Source organism: Loxodonta africana, chromosome 22 (assembly GCF_030014295.1).
Source record: "Loxodonta africana isolate mLoxAfr1 chromosome 22, mLoxAfr1.hap2, whole genome shotgun sequence".
NCBI classification, from domain to species: Eukaryota; Metazoa; Chordata; class Mammalia; order Proboscidea; family Elephantidae; genus Loxodonta; species Loxodonta africana.
In genome coordinates this window covers 27,953,359-27,974,292 of record NC_087363.1, presented here as the reverse complement: position 1 = coordinate 27,974,292, position 20,934 = coordinate 27,953,359, and the positions used below count along the sequence as shown (strand labels likewise).

The 20,934-nt window shown below is 48.5% G+C and overlaps 1 protein-coding gene across 5 annotated transcripts in view; it reads right to left on the bottom strand.

The window, feature by feature from the left end:
- The window catches only part of ZDHHC3 (zinc finger DHHC-type palmitoyltransferase 3), a 64,803-nt gene that overhangs the window by 28,900 nt on the left and 14,969 nt on the right, over positions 1-20,934 (bottom strand). For all 5 annotated transcript variants that reach the window (XM_010589872.3, XM_010589875.3, XM_010589876.3 and 2 more), the window contains exons 2-3: positions 18,888-19,217; positions 1,319-1,443 (exon numbers count right to left, since the gene is read on the bottom strand). In XM_010589872.3, coding sequence (XP_010588174.1) covers positions 1,319-1,443; positions 18,888-19,193 — 431 coding nt within the window. In that variant the 5' untranslated portion in view covers positions 19,194-19,217. The remainder of the gene's footprint in view (positions 1-1,318; positions 1,444-18,887; positions 19,218-20,934) is intronic.

Below are 20,934 nucleotides of genomic sequence, written 5' to 3'. Positions count from 1 at the left end.
CAATCACCCTGGGCCCCTGCCCAAGCCAGATGAAGTAGACCACCCAAGGAGGTAGACTCCTCAGCCTCACTCTCAAGCAGGTGGCATTTAGTCAGAGAGATCTCCAGGTCTCTCTCAGACAGACAGGAAGACCAACAAATACATACACACAATTATATAGTCACAAGAGTCATCCCCAAACTGGACTTCTAGTAGAAGGAGCCCTGAGCTTAGAGCCCAAACCACTGGGATCTAATTCTATCCCTAGTACTCACCAGCTGTGTCACCTTGGAGATGTCACTTAACTCTCTGAGCACTAATTTCCTCATCTAGGGAGAAGCTTTCCTATGGCAATACTTATCTACTGGGGTGACCATGAGGACTTAATTAAGCTGACTGACGATGAGACAGAATTGGAGGTCCCTGGGACAGAGCAGGTACTTAAGACCTGTCTATGGAATCCGGCTGCTGAGACTGCTCTCCTCTGAGAGGTGAGCAGTGAAGTCCACACAGAAATGCCACCCTTCAGAGGCTCCAACTCTCCCACAGCCCAGTGGTTCCACAGCCTTAGCCTGACGAGTGTGTCCTCCCGACATCAGGAGCAAGTTCATTCCCCTACACCCTCTCCCCACTCCAAACACACACCAGTCTGAAACAGGGACCAAGTGACATTTTTGTATTTCTGTAGTTCAGCATTTAAAGTTACCCTTGTAATGATAAAGTGCAATATATAGCTAGAAGTCTTCTAGTCAAGAAGACTCAAAAGAACAAAGAAACCTCAAAATCGGAAAAAGAAAAATCACCACAGATAAGATGGGGAAATGGCTTTTTTGGGCTAAGTTCCACATGCTGTCACAACCTCTAGAAGTTTTGTTTTGTTTTAAAAGAAAAGCCTTCATTCAAGCACAACTTCTTCATTTATCTGTAAAACATAAGTGAATAAAGCCAACCTCCTGAATGTGTAAAGTACCAGACATTCACAATTTTCTAAGGTTTTCTCTCATTGTGACTTTGTAAGAAAGCCGTGAGGTGGGGAAAGCAGGAATCCCCTCATTCGTACAGACATGGAAACAATGGCAGAGGCAAGGGCCTGCCCAGGGCCCTATGTCACATGTGGCAGAGTCTTACCCCAAACTGAATGCCCTGTCCAATCTAATGAGCCCACTGGGACCGGAGGGAGACTCACAGTCACTCTGTGCCCAGAGCAGGGGAGGCTCAGAGGTCCTGTTGCTGACTGACCTGTGGTGGAAGTGTGCACTCCTCCAGGGGATGGGAGGAGGAGGAGGAGGAGGCAGGAGGGTGGGGAGGAGGTGGGTAGGTAAGCCCGGACAGGCTGTACCTGCAATGGTGGGCCCGGTCAGGCTTGATGCTGCAGCACTTGGGACACTTGTATACCACCTGCCCAGGCTTCAGCTGTAAACTCTCGATGAATTCTTTAGTGGCATTTCCTTTGGGCACTGCCCCCTGCAAGAAAGAGGAAAGGCGTCAGGGTTAGACTGGGGTTCCACGAGCTCTCACATTCCATGGTGGAGACAGTTATTTGAAAGCAGCAACCATACACACAGGGACAGGACATACTGATCCCAACAACATGTGGACTCTTCAGGATTATGATAACACTGATGGATATTGACAAAGAATTTCCGTGAGAAGATGCCACTAGGCCACATGAACCCTCCTGATTAATTTTCTGCACAGAACAGTTAAATTGTTCCCAATTATTTTCCATTTTCATTTTACCAAAGTTGTTTTTGATGAGCCCATTCAGACTCCCCAACTATTTTTTGGTCTCTATCAAATTTCCTGTAACAGCTTATGCCCTCGTGAGTTTTCACTGGTTAGTAACCCATCTACAGCCTCCAGTTCTCCCAGGTCAAAATTTACAGCTCTAAATTTTAATGGCTTCTGTTTAAACTGTAATCAAATTTTATTTATTTTCTTTTTACCAGTACTATCTGTTATGGAAGATTAGTGATCTGTACTTAGTTCTTAGTGAATCACAAGCAACTGTGAGCAACTGCCCTCAGATACTCCATTTCCTTTACTGCCCAGAACATTCCTCGGATTTGCTATCCAGCCCTTCTATCCACTTGAGGTATTCGTTATAGCAGTATTTGATGTCTAAGACAATATGTTTGTGATTATTTTGCATTCTTATTCCGCCTACACTTTTTAAAAAATAATCTATTTTTGTTGTTCGTTGAGAATATACACAGCAGAATATACACCAATTCAACTTCTACATGTACAGTTCAGTAACATTGATTACATTCTTCGGGTTGTGCAACCATCCTCACCCACCTTTTCAGTTGTTCCTCTCCATTAACATAAACTTACTGCCCCCTAAGTTTCCTGTCTAATCTTTCCAGTTGCTGTTGTCAGTTTGATCCCATATAGATAGTTCTGAAAAGAGCACAATGCTCAAGGCAGACATTCTTTACTAGTTAAGCTAAACTATTGTTTGATTTTAAGGAGACTTCAGGGGATGTTTTTGGTTTAAGGTTTAAAGGTTATTTCAGGACAACAGTTTCAGGGGTTTATCCAGCCTCCACGGCTCTAGAAACTCTAGATTTTGTGAGAACTTGAAATTCTGATCTGCATTTCCCCCCTTTTGATCAGAAATCTTCTACAGAATCTTTGATCAGAACGTAAATGTTCTAACGGTCCACACTTTTGGTGGAGCCAACAGCAGTCAAAACGTCACAGAGTCTGCTCTGGTCACGCACCTGTCCAAACAGAAGAAAAAAGGTGGCGCATAGGCCTGCACAAGGCCTCAATAACCAACATTCACCAGATGTCTCCTCAGTGCCGAGCCTGTGCTTTCGCGTGCTCATTACTATGGATTCAGGGATAAAGCAAGGTCTCTGCTCCAGGGAGATCATGGTCTTCTGGAGATTGACAAACAATTCTAGTAAAATGGGCTACATGCTGTAGAAGACATCCGTGCTGAGGAAGCACACAGGCAGCAACCAACTACTCCGGAGAATCGGAGGAAGTTTCAAGAAGTGATGTTTGAGGGCTGTCCTGAGGAATATACAGACCTGCCAGGTGGACTCGCGGGAAAAAGGGGATCCCAGCCAGAGGAGCAGCATAGGTAAAGCCGAGAGGTGGAAGTAAGCACGGGATATCTGGGAGATGCTGAGGAAATCAACATGGCTGAACTGAGGGCACTTGTGTCAGCAGAGCAGATGGGCCAAGACTGGTCTGACAAAAGCACTGGATGCCAGGCCTAAAGGCTGGGCTGGGATTTTTTCTTTACAGACAGCCCAGAGCCATCACGTAACAGCAATGCTTTAGAAAGAGAACTCAGCTGTCTGTGTTGTGCGGATCAGATAAGGAGAGGAAGAGATTAAAATCCCAGAGGCCAGATAGAGGGTTACTGAACTCTGAGGCTGGAGGAGGAGAACTGGCAATTCAGAGATCAAGACAAAAAGTGGAATCATGTAACATTCTGCATCCCACTTAGAAGTGTGGCGTCTGGGGTCTTAAATGTTAACAAGCGGCCATCTAAGATGCATCAGTTGGTCTCAACCCATCTGGATCAAAGGAGAATGAAGAACACCAAGGTCATGCAATAACTATGAGCCTGAGACAGAAAGGGCCACATGAACTACAGACTTATATCATCCTGAGACCAGAAGAACTAGATGGTGCCCGGCCACAAAGATGACTGCCCTGACAAGGAGCACAACAGAGAACTCCTGAGGGCGCAGGAGAAGAGTGGGATGCGGACCCCAAATTCTCATAAAAAGACCAGACTTAATGGTCTGACTGAGACTAGAAGAATCCCGGTGGTCATGGTCCCCAAACCTTCTGTTGGTCCAGGACAGGAACCATTCCCGAAGACTACTCATCAGACATGGAAGGGACTGGACAATGGGCTGGAGAGAGATGCTGATGAAGAGTGAGCTACTTGTATCAGGTGGACACTTGAGACTGTATTGGCATCTCCTGTCTGGAGGGGAGATGGAAGGGTAGAGGGGGTGAGAAACTGGCAAAATTGTCACGAAAGGAGAGACTGGAAGAAGGGAGCTGGCTGACTCATTAGGGGGAGAGTAAATGGGAGTATGTAGTAAGGTGTATATAAGCTTACATGTGACAGACTGACTTGATTTGTAAACTTTCACTTAAAGCGCAATAAAAATTATTAAAAAAAAAAAGTGGAATCATGGAATATTATGGTGGTGGACGGGGTGACAAAATGGAGGAGACAGTAAAATTTAGGTTTCCATTTTTAGCAGATGGGTAAATGGTGGTGACCTTAAGCTATTAAGAGATTTGACCTGCAGGTTCTGGGGAAGGGCTGACCAGTTGAGCCAAGGTATACTGTCGACACCCAGGAGGAGGTGTCCAGGAGGGGGCTGGACATATGGACGCAGGCAGCAGGAGGAAAGAGCAGCTGTGGCACAGCACAAGGGTTAAGAGACTGGCTTGGAAGACTGTTGGCCCCGGTTTACATCTGAGTTCTACATTTGTGAGTGGTGTGCCTGTGGATAGATTGGCCTCTCTGTGCCTTAGTTTCCTCATGAGTGGACCTGGACCAATCTTACCTAAAACCCAGAGTTACTGTGAGGGTTAAACCAGACAACGTGCAGAAGGGGCTAGATGATGTTAGTCACAGAGAAAGTACTCAATATATGGTAGCCCCTATTCTTGGCAGTGGGGTAGAGTCAACTCCGAAGCTTAAAAAAAAAACTGATGCCTAAACTCTAAGATGTAAAAACTGTCAGTGGGTGGGGCCCAGACACCTGCATTTTAAAAAACCTCCAGTGGACCACTTTGGAGAGCGGCATCTGGGGTCTTAAACTAGCAAGTGGCCATCTAAGATGCATCAATTGGTCTCAACCCACCTAGACCAAAGGAGAATGAAGAACACCAAGGATACAAGGTAATTATGAGCCCAAGAGACAGAAAGGGCCACATAAACCAGAGACTACATCAGCCTGAGACCAGAAGAACTAGATGGTGCCCAGCTACAACCAACGACTGCCCTGATAGGGAACACAACAGAGAACCCCTGAGGGAGCAGGAGAGTAGTGGGATGCAGACCCCAAATTCTCGTAAAAAAAAAAAAAAAAAAAAAACAGACTTAATGGTCTGATTGAGACCAGAAGGACCCCGGCGGTCATGGCCCCCAGACCTTCAGTTAGCTCAGGACAGGAACCATTCCCAAAGCCAATTCTTCAGACAGGGATTGGACTGGACAATGGGAGAGAAAAAGATGCTGGTGAAGAATGAGCTTCTTGGATCAGGTAGACACTTGAGACTGTGTTGGCATCTTCTATCTGAAGGGGAGATGAGCAGATAGAGGGGGTTAGAAGCTGGCAGAATGGACCGAAAACAGAGTGGGGGGAAGGAGCGGGCTGTCTCATTAGGGGGAGAGCAATTAGGAGTTTATACCAACAAAAACCAAACCCAGTGCCGTCGAGTCGATTCCGACTCATAGCGACCCTACAGGACAGAGTAGAACTGCCCCCACAGAGTTTCCAAGGAGCACCTGGCAGATTTGAACTGCCGACCCTTTGGTTAGCAGCCGTAACACTTAACCACTATGCCACCAGGGTTCCCTAGGAGTATATAGCAAGGTATATATAAATTTTTGTATGAGAGACTGACTTGATTTGTAAACTTTCACTTAAAGCACAATAAAAATTAAAAAACAAAAAAGCAAAAACAACCTCCAGTGGAATCTGTTACTCAGCCAGAGCTGAGAACTACTGTGGTGGACCGGAAGCTCCATGACGAGGTCTGCCCTGTTCGGTGGCAGAGCCCCTGGCCTGGGACACAGTATGAACACCCAGCCAAAGGTAAAGTGGTGCAGCTGTTGGCAAAGGAGTGAAAGGCACGCAGAACAAAAAGGCGGCCAAGGATGCTGTTCTGGGGAAATACACCGCCTGGCCCAGCTCCCAAACGAGAACCTGGTCTGACACTGCAATGAATCACAGCTAGGGATGGGACTGGTCTATGTGACACCCAGCTCCACTCCTCCTTGGTGGACATCCACAAGAAGCCACAATCAGGGAAATTAATGCAACAGCAGGACAATGGAACTCAGCTGCCCCAAGGTCCCCAATGGGTCCAGAGTGAGTGAGAGTGGTTTACTAGGGTGGACGGGTGGGATCTGAGAGCTGACAGAGCATCCCCAATCTCCCCAGAGTGGGCCGATAGACTCTAACAGGCCATGTGAAGGGCTCCCAGCATAGAGGATGAGGTCTGGGAGTCAGAACTTTCCTACAAAAAAATTCTGGGAAGGGAAAAGCCACAGAAGAAACAGAAAAATCTTTACATGCTGAAAGGGCAAGGGAGCTCTGACCCCACAGGATAAAGATTCCAGCTAAGGAAACTGCAAAGCTAAATCAATCAAGAACTCCCTCCTGCAAGTGTATACTGTGCTGAGCATTGTGGGAAGTACAAAAAAGTGACGGGGCCCCCAATAGCTGGTTGGTGGACAGAGACACAGGCACACGGACACAGTAAGGCGGCCAAGGCTGAGCACCTGGGGGAAGGCTCAGCCACGGGGAAGCAGAAGGGCTGAGGTGGGAATTTCAGGAGGTACTTGGGCCTGGAGGGTGAGGAGAATCCTGGTGGATGGTGGGCAGGAGAGGGGCACCTGGGAAGAGGAGCACTAGCCCTGGGGGGCGGGGGCTACAGACAGCCAGCATGTTCAGGGAGATGATAGGTAGAGCAGAATAGAGCAAGAGGGCACGTGTAAGGGTCTCTTATCAGCAGCAGAGAAAAAGTTCAGCGTTACAGTTCAATTATGGAAATATTTTCAATTTGTCACAAAAGAGGTCCTGGGGTGACTCTAGTGGTCTTCCAGCCAGCATGCGCTCAGCCCCCCACCTGCTCCCGGCCTCTCCTCCCCACCTGATCACAGATGCTCTTTGCTGGGCCTGGTGAGAGAGGGGAAAAGCAGTCTGGCCTCCTGAGAGCTTGCTGTTCGCCCAACTTCCCCTTGGCTGACCCCCTCTGTTACCACAAGCTCTTTACCCATCCTTCTCCTGCCCAGGCGAGGACCTACTCATTCCCGAGACGGGCAGTACTTGGCTGATTTGTCATTCAGAACAAGGACTCGCTTCCCCACTGGTCTGTGTTGAGGACGAAGGTCCAAAGGCTCATCATGGGCAGGACCCGGGGAGGGAGTGAGAACATGCACAGGAGGCTCAGGGCTGCAAGTGGGGTGGAGATGAGGTCCCAGGAGGAAACTTCCAGAGATGTGGATCCTGGGCTCATAGGGACCACGATGCTGAAAACCACATTGTGTCTCAGGGTAAGGGCCACCTCTGTGGTGGTGGGGAGGCGGGGGCGGGGGGTGAGAGGATAGAACACACATAGGAGGGGGAGACAGGCTAAAACTGTGTAATGTTTTATTTCTGCAGCTGGATGGTAAATACATAGGTGCTCATCAAATTATCCTTTATATCCTTTCAGCTGTTTGAAATGGTTCATTAAAAAAAATTTTTTTAAAGATCAAAAAAGAAATAGGAAAAAAAAAAAATAATGGTCTACAAAATGCTATCAGATGCCAGAAAATCCTATGACAAAAAATTTAAAAGCAAAGAAACTTCAGTGAGCAAGGACAATATGGTATGTACAATGTCATTCATAATATAGCTCTTGACATGAAATATGCCATAAAAATACACAGCTGTTGACGTGGGGCACGTCTATGATAGACTGCTAAAGGGAAAAGTGGGTTTCTAAACAGTATGTAGAATACGAGCCCGTTCTGGTAAAGATACATACATATCTTTATATATACGCACGTATATATGAATAGGCAAAAAGACAAAGCTACATACAAAGGCATTAACGGTTATCTCCTGTTGTAGGATCACAGGTAAATTTTATTTTCTTGACTGTATTTCTTAAATGTTCTATTTTGAATACATGGCTTTTGCAATAAGGAAAATATTCATTAAAAACATAAGTAAAAAATAAACTTCAGAAGGGAGATACCCAAGGTAGAAATACCACCAGCTTCCCTGAGGTTTGTGACCAGAATGCTGTTAGTCTGTCTTGAGACAGCCTCGGGCCTCTGGGGAGGCATAGCAAAGGGCCAGGGTCTCAAGTCCTCACCAAGGCAAGGCGGAGCCCAGACCACAGAGGAAGAGGGGCGGTTTCAAAAGGGGTTTGGAAGGGCACGGGTCGCAGGCACAGGAGAGGGTTGCACAAGAGCCCTGAGGGCTTACTGAAAAAAAAAAAAAGCTGTTTAATACACAAAGTGAGTATGCGCCATCCTGTGACCTTTCATGGATTCTGAAGCCACAAAACCACAACTGGAAGTCACTATTGTCACAAAGGGACACCATTTCCCTAAGCAGATGAGGTGATGAGGCCGATCTTCCCTCAGTAAAGACGCAGGTTTTTTGCTTTTCAGGCCCAGTTTTTACGAAACTTCTGGCTACCAGCATTTGCTAGAGCCCTCAGGAGTCTCCACATAAAGGGCTGCAAGAGGAAGCCCCCACGTGGTAAAGGGCAGTTCTCACTTCTTGTTTTATCGCCTGTCATTTCAGACTGCGATTAGAAACCTCCCTGAACAGCTGGGCCTTTGTAAGTCTGCCCCTACAGTGTAATTCCATGTGCATAAATCTGCTAGAAGGCTCATCTCCACCCAGCCAAGGCCCCTCCTGCCCAGCACCCCCAACCTACCCTGCCCCGAGACCAGCTGGCCTGGCCCCGAGTCTCTGTCTCGGATGCTTTTTCTTTCTTTTCTTTTTTTTATAAAGAACATGTTCTCTGGGCTCATCTCCACAGATTTCAGAACATCTTATTATTAGTTCACGGTAAGGGATTTTGTTCTGTACGCCTGTGGACAGACGGCAGGCAGGGAGTCAGAAGTCCTGCTGAGACATTTTTGCCACTGCTGTCATGCTTGCGTTACTGAGAAACACCCGCTCCACCCTCTACCGTTCTTACACAACACACAGGGATTTCTTGAAGCTTCCACATTACTGCAGCCTGGCAGAGCAAAGCTTACTGATGTTCCCCTTACTTACAAAGTAATACTTGCTCGTGATTTAAGGAAAGAAAATACAGATGAGAAAATGAAACGGAAAACGCCACCCTATGATTCCATTACCCAAAGCTAAGTACTACTATGTATTGGCATGTACTCCTGTTGTCTCTTCTCTTTGCACACAGTAAGCTAAAAACACTTTCTAAAATCTATAGATCCATAAAAATGCTCAGATACTTCCAAAATATGTGTTAGGCCCCAAAGCGGGAATTGGTTTAAAAGAAATTTGTAGAGGTTGTTAAAGCTTCTCTGCTCTGGCTGTATCAAAGCCCTCTCCACCTATCTATGGCACAGAGCTCTACTGAGTTCTTAGTGGCGAGAGAGGGAGGAGAGGGAGAGGGGGAGGGGGAGGGGAGGGGGAGGGACAGGGTGCGTGTTGGGAGGGGTGATTTAGTGCCATCAACCACTCCCCTCAGTGGCTAGCCCAAGCCTCAATCCCTAACCATGTCCTTTTTTATTTCAGAGAAAATCAGGGCCACTGGGATAAAGCCTCTTCATATTTCTCATCGCCCTGCCCACCCTCCCCATCCTTCAACTTCTCCGGCCCCAGACCTGCCTGTACCCACCAACCTGGAGGACTAGGCTTTCAGCTAATCCTGGTCCTCAGGGATCCCATGCCTCAGAACTTTTCCCTGGAGGCCTCAGGAGACTCCCTTGCTCTCCCCTCTGCTTCAAAGCTGAGCTTCTTGAAGTCGTAGGCACCTGGCTCTCCACCTCACCTCACGCACTCTTTAGTTCACTGCTCTCTGGCACCTGTCCCCTCCACATCAGGGAACTGCTCTCACCAGGTCAGGAGCAACTCCCCGTTGCCAAATCCAAAGGTAGATTCTTAGCCCCCATCTTCCTTGGCGTCTCCTCACTGACCACCTGTCCCTCCTCCCTGTCACTTTCTTCCTACCGCTGCTCTGCTCCATCTGGATGTCCCTGCTGCCTCTGTGGGGCTGTGCCTCCTCCATCTATCTTGTGATTCTGTCCCCCCGGACACTGGTGTCCCTCAGGGTTTCACCCCCAGTATTCTTCATGCTCATTCTGTACTCTCTCCTGGACAATCTCGTCTACACCCACCACCTCCCCTATTATCACACAGTGATGATGCTCCAATCCAGACCTCTTTTGGAGCTGCAAATATCTCTATCTGGTTGTCCAAGAGGCATTAAAACAACATAGAACCAAAGCCCCAACTTTCAACATGTATGGCTAAGATTGAACCTATTATATTCTCCCCAACCTCTTCCTCCTATTCTCCCTTCCCTGGTCCATGGCACATTCATCTACCTGGTCATTCAGAGTAGAAATCCAGGAGTCATTCCAGTTCTCCTAACCCTCTGCCCCACACCCCCATCCACTCAACCAGGTTATTTCTGCCCCCAAATCGTGTCTTGAGTTCCATCTCTCCCCACCACACCACTGACCCAGCCTTACTTTAGCCCCATCATCCCCTGCCCCAGAGCAGCAGAGAATCTCCAGGGCTTTGAACTAGTTTGAACTGGTTCAGTAATAGCTGACGAAGCAAAATTGGAACAGACCGAAATTTTTAAAATGGGTCAAAGACCGAGAATGGGAGCCTTGGAAGAGGCATAGTGAGCCCTTTCAGGAGCCTGATGTGGGAGACTGGGTTATTGCCAGGACTGTGGAGAGCAGCACACATTCAAAGAGGCGTGTTGGCCACCATCTTTGAGTAGGGCATGTTTCTGACTTTGTGGGTCAAGAGATTTGGTTGCTATGCAACACGCATGCTGCCCTTGTTTTCTAAGACGGAGATTAAGTTTCTAGCAGGGGTTTGACCTGTAATTTTTCTCATTCTGCTTATCGCTTCACTTCACCCACATCTTAAAAACTTGGGTCCGTGTGGGTTTCGTCTTGTCAGCCATGACTGAACCAGGCAGAGATAGTTCGAAGCCCTGGAATCTCCTAGATCTACCTGCCTCAGTCTCTTCCTCATATCCTGCAGCCCCACCTCTGTCTTTTCTCCTGCTATTTTCCAGGGTAACCACTTCTAAAATGTGAATCTGATCATGTTGCTCCCCTTGCCTAAAAGTGGCTCCTTAGGGACTGTGGCAAGGAGCCCTGGTGGCACAGTGGTTAAGCACTACCGCTGCCAACCGAAGGGTTAGCAGGTCAAACCCACCACCTGCTCTGTGAGAGAAAAAGACTTGACAATCTCCTCCTGTAAAGATTACTGCCTAGTATCCCTATGGGGGCAGTTCTACTCTGTCCTGTAGGGTCACTATGAGTCAGAATGGACTCAACAGCAATGGGTTTTTAGGGACCGTGGCATACCATCCAAGATCCTGGGCAGAGCTCACATTCCTCTCTAAAGTCCCACCCTGTGGACTACCTGGAGTTCCTCAAAGGTATTACACTCTCCAAAAACTCATCCTATTCTGCCCTCAGGGACCCTCTATTATCACCATTCCAGCTCCCATCTCTTCAGTCTGCCAGGTACCTCCCTGCCCTGTGTACTTAAACCCAAATCCACTCAGGGATGCCTCCTCTGGCATTCTTCCAGAGGGCCCACTGCCAAGGCAGAACCCATCACTGGCCTTTGTGCTACCATATCTTGTATTTGTATTACAACAATTACTGTTTAATCACACACTGATCTCTCCTACATGCCTGTAATGCCTCCAGGGCAGAGACAATGCCTTTCAACTCGTAGCCCCGGAAATTGCCCAGGGCCTGGCACGGAGCATGCATTCAATAAACTCAAGCTGAATAGCAACGACCATACAACAGCCATTTATGGAGTGCTTACCATATGCCAGGCATAGTTCCAAATGTTTTATATGTATTTACCCAGTTAATTCTGACAAGAAACCTGTGCCATAGAGGCTATGATATTTCTCATTGCATAGACGAAGTAACTAAAGTGAAAAAGTTAAACAGCTTTCCAAGGTCACACAGCTAATAATTGACAGAACCAGGATTCAGACTCAGACAACCCAAGTCTAGAACCTTTGCCTCTATCAGGAGACAAACTGCATTTATAAAACATTGCCAGTAAGTGGCTTGAAAAAGGCACTTTTTCATTGCCTTCATGCCATAGTGTCATTTTACTGCCAACAACTATATCATCACTAACAATTGACAGAAACAGGCCTAGGAGGCCCGTTTTAATAAGTACACAGACCAATTCAGCAATGTAAAAAGGACACTGTAGAAAGCAGTGTAGACAGGATCTTAAGAAACATCCATGGTTTCAAAGACTCAACATTCCTACTTTGTGCAACAAGGATGAAAACTTGCTAAAACTATTCCTGGGGTCACAGTGATTAAGGCATGTGTACATGTGGGCAGATACTCTGGTGTTTTGGCTCTGCCAGGGACACAGGGCCATCTGTCTCCTCCGCAGAAAGGTAGGAGGTAGGAGTCCCCTGAATCAGTCACTTTCTTCTCCTTGAAGCCACAAGGATTTTTCCACTGGTATTTATAAGTTGCTCAGTGGCAGGTACGAAAGTTGCCTGGAATGATGAGGGAGAATGCAGGTCACTACTCAAATGAACTCTGACCAGGAAACCAATACTTTCGGGCAAGGTGGGTGAGGCTCTTCCCTGGCTGCACCCACACTGTGAGCTCTGGGAGGACCAGTGCTGTTCCTGCTGTGTTTCCACAGGGCCCCACAACGTGCTGCCACACCAGTAAATACTTGCCAACTGGTTCTGTACACAGCACATACTCAACATGGGGGCACTGGGAGGTTCCAGAAAGGAGTACCAATACAAGTGAAACCCACCACAAGCAGTCAGGTTATGAACAAGTTCATTCCTGAGTCTGTAACTCAAATTTGTACATTTAAGTTGGAAGAGTTAGGTATGGTTCACATCTAATATCAGCTAGTCAAATGTGTGCCTTAGTGTACAGTATATAGTATATCTTTCCACGCACAAAAAACATTAAAGAAATACTTCCAGATAGGCTAAAACACCTGTACCATAATGATATGGTAATAATATGTTTTGATGCACAACACAAAGTACCTTCTTCACAGGTAAAGAGGCCCACAGGACAAGCATTACCCAAAATGCTCAGAAGATTCTGTTGTAAAATCTCTGACACCAGTTAGATACTTCAGACTCCAAGCTACAAAACCCACCGTCAGACCACTGGGCTGTATTTCTGCTGCATTTTGAACCCTCCTCAGCAGAGGCAGGAAGGGTGTGGGCGTGGGCAGGATGGCGCAGGGCCAGGTGGATCATTCCCAGTCACCTCGTCACCAGACCTGTCAACCCCACCCACCAACTGTGATGCCCCTGCCTTGGGGTGCAAGGGAGAAAATGCCTCTCAGGATGTGCTAAGAGTGAGCCTGGGGCCCAAGGGATGGGAAGACAACCAAAGTTCTCCATGGAACTCCCCCGTCCCCGAAACCATATGGACACACAGAGGTCAGGAATCTAAGACTGCCCCCCACCCCTGCCACTAAAAGGCCAAGAGTTGCTGCAATAGTGAAATCTCACATGTGCAAATTAAGGGGAACAGAAGCCCAGAGAGGTGCTGCAATGGCCCCTGGCTGCACAGCACAGAGTACCCCATGCAGTGAGGTGCGGCTGAATAAGGGGGAGCCACAGAGGCCTGGTCATATGTCCTGCATGGCGTGCTGACCAGCTATACTCAGAAAACACGCAAAGCACTGCACCCACAACCTCGCTGCTGGCCGCCATCCCCTCTGCAGGCCTGTCACGCAGAGCAGAGTGGCACTGCTTGGGTCACACGGACAGTGGGGCTGGCCCTTTCTGAGCTCCGAGGGAGGCGGGTGCGTGTGCGCTCTTGGCTCACTGCTGCAGGCTGCAGCTGGGCACACGTCGCGGGGCCTGCCCACCACCAACAGCTGCCCAAGGACCCGCTGCGGCATCTGCACACACGGGAGAAGTGTGGCCAGTTGTGGGAGTACACCTAGACACGGAGTTAGTTTTTTTCTGATAGGCTTTATGGCAGTTGGTCCGTAACTATGGGTTGTGCGTAAGTTGATGTTCGTAACCCGGGGGTTAACCGTATTCCCACTGATGAGTTCTGGCAGCTGACACTAAAGGTAGTGGCCAGGAGTGGTCTGAGGTGCTCATGTGAGGTCTGTTTATAGTGAGGTCTCAAGAGGGTGAGATTCCCAGGGAAGGAGGGGCAGAGGCAGGCAGATTTTCTTAACAACATAGTTAAATTGATTTACAGTCCTCTTTTTCTCAAATCTCAGGTGAGATAACTTAAAATAAGGTTAATCAATGTTTAGGACCAAGGAAACGACGGGCAAAAATATGCTGATCGTAAGGGCTCACACGATGGCTGTGATGAAGCAGCCAGAACAAAAGGAAACAAGCTCTCAGCTCTTAGCATCCTCTGGGAGGCAGACGCTGTCCCAGATCTAAACTCCGAAGGGCGTTCCTCACATGGGATTTCACAGGACGAGGCGTTAAAATGTATTGTAACTGGAAAAGAACAGACAGTAGAAACGGGAGGAAGAGAGAGAGGTACCTAGAAAAGGGCCTCTGAGTCCAGGTGTCTTTAAGAGGCTGTCTCCCCAGGGCAAGTGGCGCCACTCTGGACCTCTGAGAGTCTGGAGTGTCCCAGGAACACAGAGCGCTCCTTTCATGACATTCCACCCCCTCAGCGTGGCAAGGAAACCAAGCACCTGCCTGCCCTTGAGTGCTGCCTCCAGGCCAGCCCACCGCCATGTGATGCACCTGTCCCTCCTCTGTCCATCTGTCTTCTTCCTTGTGCTACAGGCCTACCCCTGCATGTGATTTCTTACACGGGAGCTTCGCCTCCAAGGGGCTGGTATGCACTCGTGAGTCACTTCCTTCTTCCCTGTGCTGCCTGAGCTCCACATGCTGGGCTGTAGTAAATGACTGCTACCCAGTCCAGAAAGCTGTGGTGGCCTCGACTGTTCTGCTGTTACACTCGGAATAAGAATTTCAAAGCTGGAAGTTGTAAAGCTAACTATATGGGGTAGCCGTAAGAAGTTAATTTTTTTACCAGTAAGGCTAACCAAAATGATATACAGTGCGTACACTGTTTACAACCTTAGGATGCAAGTTTTTCTGAAAAATTATGCACATGAATTCTTGAGATACAAAACATCATAATCCCATCAGGGAATGCCTTAGAACCCCGCAGTGAAGCCTATCTAAAAACAGACTCTCCCTGCAGTGTTAATAACGAGCCCCTAATGGATCTCCTTTATAACCTGGGATCTGGGCAGCTAACTGTGCTCCTTGGAAGTCCAGGGCCCCACCAGAGGGCCTCGGGGCCTCCTTCCTCCCCCTCCACAGCTCCACTTCTGTTTTATATACTGGGTTTGGCATAAGATGCCACATGTGGGAAATGGGGAGAGGCAGACGGTAGCACGAGAGGACACAGGAAGCTGACAGGCCCAGAGATGGTTACACTGTAGGACATGCTTTGAGGTGCTCCCCTTACTAGTGGTAAATATTTGACAGATTCTTCATTTTTTGTCCAGTTTTCTTTGGAGCCATCAGCCAAACACACCTGTGAGAAGTGGACTGGTGTTTGGGGTATAGTCTGGCTTTCACCCATTTGGGATTGGAAGCTGAGCTGCATACCACGGTGGGAACTGTGCTCTCCTGCATCCAACTGTAGGCGGCCAGACGGAGGGGGTCCCTCGAGAGGTCACAGGCTTCAATGCGGGATGTCCAAGAACACACGTGCAAGGGCAGCAGGGATACCTGGCAGAAGTCTCCTTCCCTCGCCCTGGTTTTACAGGTCTTCTATAAGCCAGTGATTTGCACAATCCACTCTGACCCTCCACAGTCCCAGCTGTAACTTTCCACTGCCTACCTGGCATCTCTGCTTGCATGTCATACAGACTGTTTGGCCAGAAGACTTGATTTCTCCCCCTTATCTGTCCCCCCGAGACACTCCCATTCAGTAAATGGCAGCACCAATGCCCAGCTGCTCAGGCCAAGGCTCTGGAAGGCACTCTGCATCCATATCTATGCTGCTAGCTCTCAGGACAGTGGTTCTCTGGCCAGCTGAACAGGAGAGTCAAATGAGAGCTATAAAGCATCCAATAACCAGGGCCCAATTACAGCAGAACCTCTTGGGGTGGGGCCCATGCATCAGTACTTCTGAGAAGCTCCCACCACCAACATCCTGTCGATTCCAATGACGAGCGCTCCCAGGGGATTCTAATGTGCAGTCAGGCTTGAGAACTACTGGCTCCAAATATACTCCAGCCTCACTGCTTCCCCGCTGGTCAAAGCCACCGCCATCTCTTGTATTGATCACTGTAACACCTCTCCTCTCCCTGCTTCTACTTGCCCCCTCCAAGACCCCATCACCTGCACAATCCATTCTCTTTTTAAAACCAGATCGCATCATGCCTCTCTGATGGCTTCTCACTGCACTTGGAACAAAGACCAAAGTCCTCACGAGGCCTATGAGGCCTGGCATAATCTGGTTTCTCTAGCCCTCGCCGGCTTCTTCTATATCCCTCACTCACTGCGCTTTGGCTGCACTGGTCTTAGTCCTGTGTCTCAAACGTGTCAAGCATGCTCCTGCCTCTGGGCCTCTGTACTTGCTCTCTCCTCTGCCCCACTGAACTCCCTCTGCCTGGCTTGCTGCTTGCTGTCATTCAGGTCTCAGGGCCAATGGCACCAGCTCAGAGAGACCTTCCCAGCCCCACTTCATCTATAGTAATCCTTTCCCTCCCTTCCTCATCCCACTCCAGGAAGGTCACCATCAGTCACCCCGTTCTATTGTCTTTAAAGCACCTGCCACTTTCTGAAGTTAACTGTTCAGTAAGTCTTTACTATCCCCTTGCTCCACTAGAATGTAAGCTGCCAGAGGGCACGGATTTCTGTCTGTCTTACTCACAGCTGTATCCACTGTCCAAACGGAAACCTCTCACCTAGTAGCAATCAATAAACATAGCCACCCATTTCATTCCATCCATCAGTGGCTGCTCCTCATTCCTGCCAGAGGGATCCTTGTAAATTGAATTAGGATCTCCTCACTCTTTGGCCTAAAACCCTCAAGGGCTCCAGGCTGCCCTTCATCATCTGGCCCCCACCCTGGTTTGGTATCCTGCCCACCAAAAGAAAAAAACCATTGCTGAGAAGTCAATTCCGACTTATAGTGATCCTATAAGACAGAGCAGAGCTGCCCTACAGAGTTTCTATGGCTGTAATTTTTATAGAAGCAGACTGCCACATCTTTTTCCCATGGAGCGGCTGGTGGGTTCAAACTATGGACCTTTGGCAGCAGCTGGGCACTTAACCACCGCACCAGCAGGGCTCCTTTGCTATCCCACACACACTGCCACCTACGCCCATTTTCCTCCTAAGCTACCACTGTTTCATACAGCTCCTGGTCCCTAGAGATGCCACACTCCCACATTCCTCTGTGTCTTTGTGCTCCCTCTATCTGAAACTTTGTCGGTGTCTTCCAGCTTCACTGCCCTCCACCTCCCCTGGCAACTTCCAGTGCTCTGATGGACTGGCTTGGGTATCACCTCCTCCAGGCAGCCTACCATCACAGCCACTCCTGCCTAGATTGGTTAACGTTTCCTCCCTTGTTCTCCCACAGCAAGCTGTGCTTCTTCTGCCATAGCCTTCATCACACGGGCTAGCCTCACCTCTCTTCCCCTCTACGCAGAGATACCTTGAGGGCAGGAACAACGCTTAGGGCTTAGTAGAAACCAGGAGCTGAGCAAAATGTCTTTGTCCTTGTGTCCCCAGTAGCAAGGGCCCCATAAAAATTTCTGAATTAATCCTTAACTTGTTTTCAGCATGACCAAGTTTAAGTTGCTGGGAAAACTCTTTATACACTTGTGGTTTTGGAGTACATACTATTATAGTTAGGTGATAGCTGGTCAATGACCCCATAAGGAGTGCTGACACTGGGCCAATAGGCCCCTGCCTGCCAGTGTGTGCGCTCCTCTCTGAGGCATGTGGACGATGAGAAGAGGTGCTGTCTGGACCAGTGGCTGACATGTAATTGAGCTGAGAAAGCTGCCTTGCCTTGGGATGGATTAAAAATCTACCATCTGAACCAGCAGAAAATGCAGCGCTTTGAGAAGGTAGAGAACTGGCGCGGGACCCCACCATCTTTACTGCACACTCCCTGGGGCTCACAGAACAAAGCTGGTAGGGTTAGTGCCATTAGCACTGTTGGCTTGCTTTCCCTTCCTTAATTTAAACACAGATGTCCCAGGCACTGAAACAATTAGGCCACAGGAAGTCTTTATCAAATAACGTACTCTCTCGCTTTTCCCACACAAGGTAATGAACGGGGATGAGGATTTAATACTAGGGTGCACAAACATTCACTAGCCACTGGCACAGCTTGGTACATTTAGCTAAGTCATCAAGTACAACACCACTGCTTTACCCACAGATATTCACCAAGAGGCACTTGCTGTGGCCTGAAGCAGGCTTGTCTAGCTTTTCAGGAAAAGATGAGCCTCAGGAAAGCAAAGGGAAGGCCATTTCTGTGCAGCTTTCTGGAATTGGATATGGCTTTAATTTCAAATCTCCCTAGCTCCAGTCCTATCTTCACTGGGAAGCCCCATCCTGACACAACTGGCCCCACTCCCCCAGATGCTTTCTGCTCTGCTCTGGCCCATCTCCACGGTTACCCGACTATACCTTTCTATGTAGAGGCTAGGTTTCCCTGAGACCAAACCCCTCCCACAGCAGCTTCAATGTACACGTAGTATCAGTCAACCAAGAAGGGTAGGCTGTGATATGGATGTTGTCCCCTCTTCCTTAGTCAGAGTTCCACAGAACTTTGAACAAGTGGGCCTGAGTCCGCTTTCCCATGCCAGCCCTGGCCCTCCTGTTCTTCACATTCCCAAGGCCCATGTGGAGCATGCAGGCTGTGGCCATGCCAGGGCCAGAGAAGCAGAGTGTGGGCTGGTCAAAACAAGCCCAGACATACTCACGGGGTCCGTCAGCATGGCCCGGCAGTGGGAGGCCAGGGCCAAGAAGGCCAGCAGGTTGAACACAATTCCATTGATGATGCTGTAGACGTAGTCTCGGGATGGAATCAGCATGACAAAGAGGACCACGAACTCCGCGTAGAGGACCAGAAACCAGGTGACAATGGCACAGGCGATGCCACAGCCGTCGCGGATAAACCACATGGTTCCCACAGGACCAGGGTGGGGAGGTGGGACACACTTTTCCGGCTGGAGGTATTCTGGTTTCCGCTCAATGTCTCGGAAGTGGTGGGTGGGGATAAGCATCATAAGTTATTCTGTCCATACTGGCATCTGGAAGAGAGAAGAAAGAGCCCAGAAACGTGGTGTTATCTTCTCATCAAGGAGACTTTCAGAGTGAGCCACAAGTATCAGTGCAGGAACCTCTGCGGAAAAGCTGCTTAACATCCTGTTCAGTGACAATGTGAACTCTCTTCCCAACTCCTGAGAGTTAACTTCACCTTTGTGACACAGGGCCACTGTGCCCAAAGTCTTCGCCTGACCGACAATGAAAAGAGCGCCTCCAAAGGTTAAACGCGTGGCCCAAGGTCAGCCAGAGAAACAGCAGCAGACACAGAATGCCAACATAGGGACAAGACTAGAAACCAAGTCCCCTCATGTTGGGGATCTACTGGGCTGAGAGTCAATAGTCGTGTTTAAATTTTAAATTAAGAGAGAGAGAAAACCAAGTCCTCTAGGAAACTCTCTTTAGCAGTAACACCAATGCCTCCACGACATGGAAAATGTAGAAGAATGATATTGAGGCCGTTTGGGGCTAACAGGGATCAGTAAGAGGAAAACAGTGGTTACCTAGGACCAATGTTTAGCTGCAACCATTAAGACATTCTAACTTCGGCACATTAGCTAACGATAAAGACTGAACAGTCACCAGGATGGGGGAAGTCTTGAAACAAGCCAGTATTTTTTAAGCCCTCTGTCTGTGGAGCCCTGCTCCGGAACCCACAGACTTCAACCACACCTGCACAGAGACCATAACCACCATTACCTCTCACAGCTGTCTTTAGTTTAAGAGACACACAGAGTAGAATTCAGCATCTTCACCCTGCTAGAGTCAGGGACAGGCCCATTCCTGCCATTTCAGACATTCACTTCAATGGTCGCTATGCTTTCAGGAAGGTGATTTGAGCCAAACCCACACATGGGTTATGAGTGGGTTGTGTCACAGTGGTTAAAGAGCTCAGCTGCTAACCAAAATGTCTGCAGTTCAAACCCACCGCTGCTCCATGGGAGAAAGATGTGGTGGTCTGCTTCCATGAAGAGTTACAGCCTTGGAAACCCTCTGGAGTAGTTCTACTTTGTCCTATGGGGTCGCTATGAGTCGGAATCAACTTGACGGCAGTGGGTTTATTGGCCAAAACAGTTTATTTTCCAGGGATAAGAGATTCTCTGAGTTCTGCTCTCCTTGTAGGTGATGGGGCAAAATGTAGAGAACGTTGGGCAATGAGTCCAAACACGTTTCCCTATCACGTGGCTATGGGACTTTGTGAGCCTTTGTTCCCACATTCCACCCTGACTACCTCCTCACAGGTTAGTGTGAAGGTTGCGGCAGTTAGTGGAGGTGCCTGTAATGAATGAATGAGTGCACAGGCTGCGTACACTTACTCTCTCTTGTGTTCAGAATCAAGCGCTAAGCAATGTGTCCTTTATTCCTAACAGCTGCAGCTCGAGTCTCTGGAGACAGCAATGAAATACCCATGAATTAATAGCTAAAGTCTATCTGACCACAGGATGTGCTGCAAGTCACAGCAAGCACAGATTTCTCCTACCTAATTCTTTATCTGAGACTCTGTGGCCTGGTCCATCACCAGCTAGGCTTCTCAGTTAGAAACAATGATTGCTCAAGTTCACCACCAGATGCAGGTGCCATGAGAAGCCACCCATAGCACAGGTAAGTGACATCATGGTCTTCTGAGAACTCACAGCAGAAGAAATCACTCAAAAGCAAAACTGGCTATGTGTGTTTTTCCAAGGACTGCAGCTCTGAAGGAAA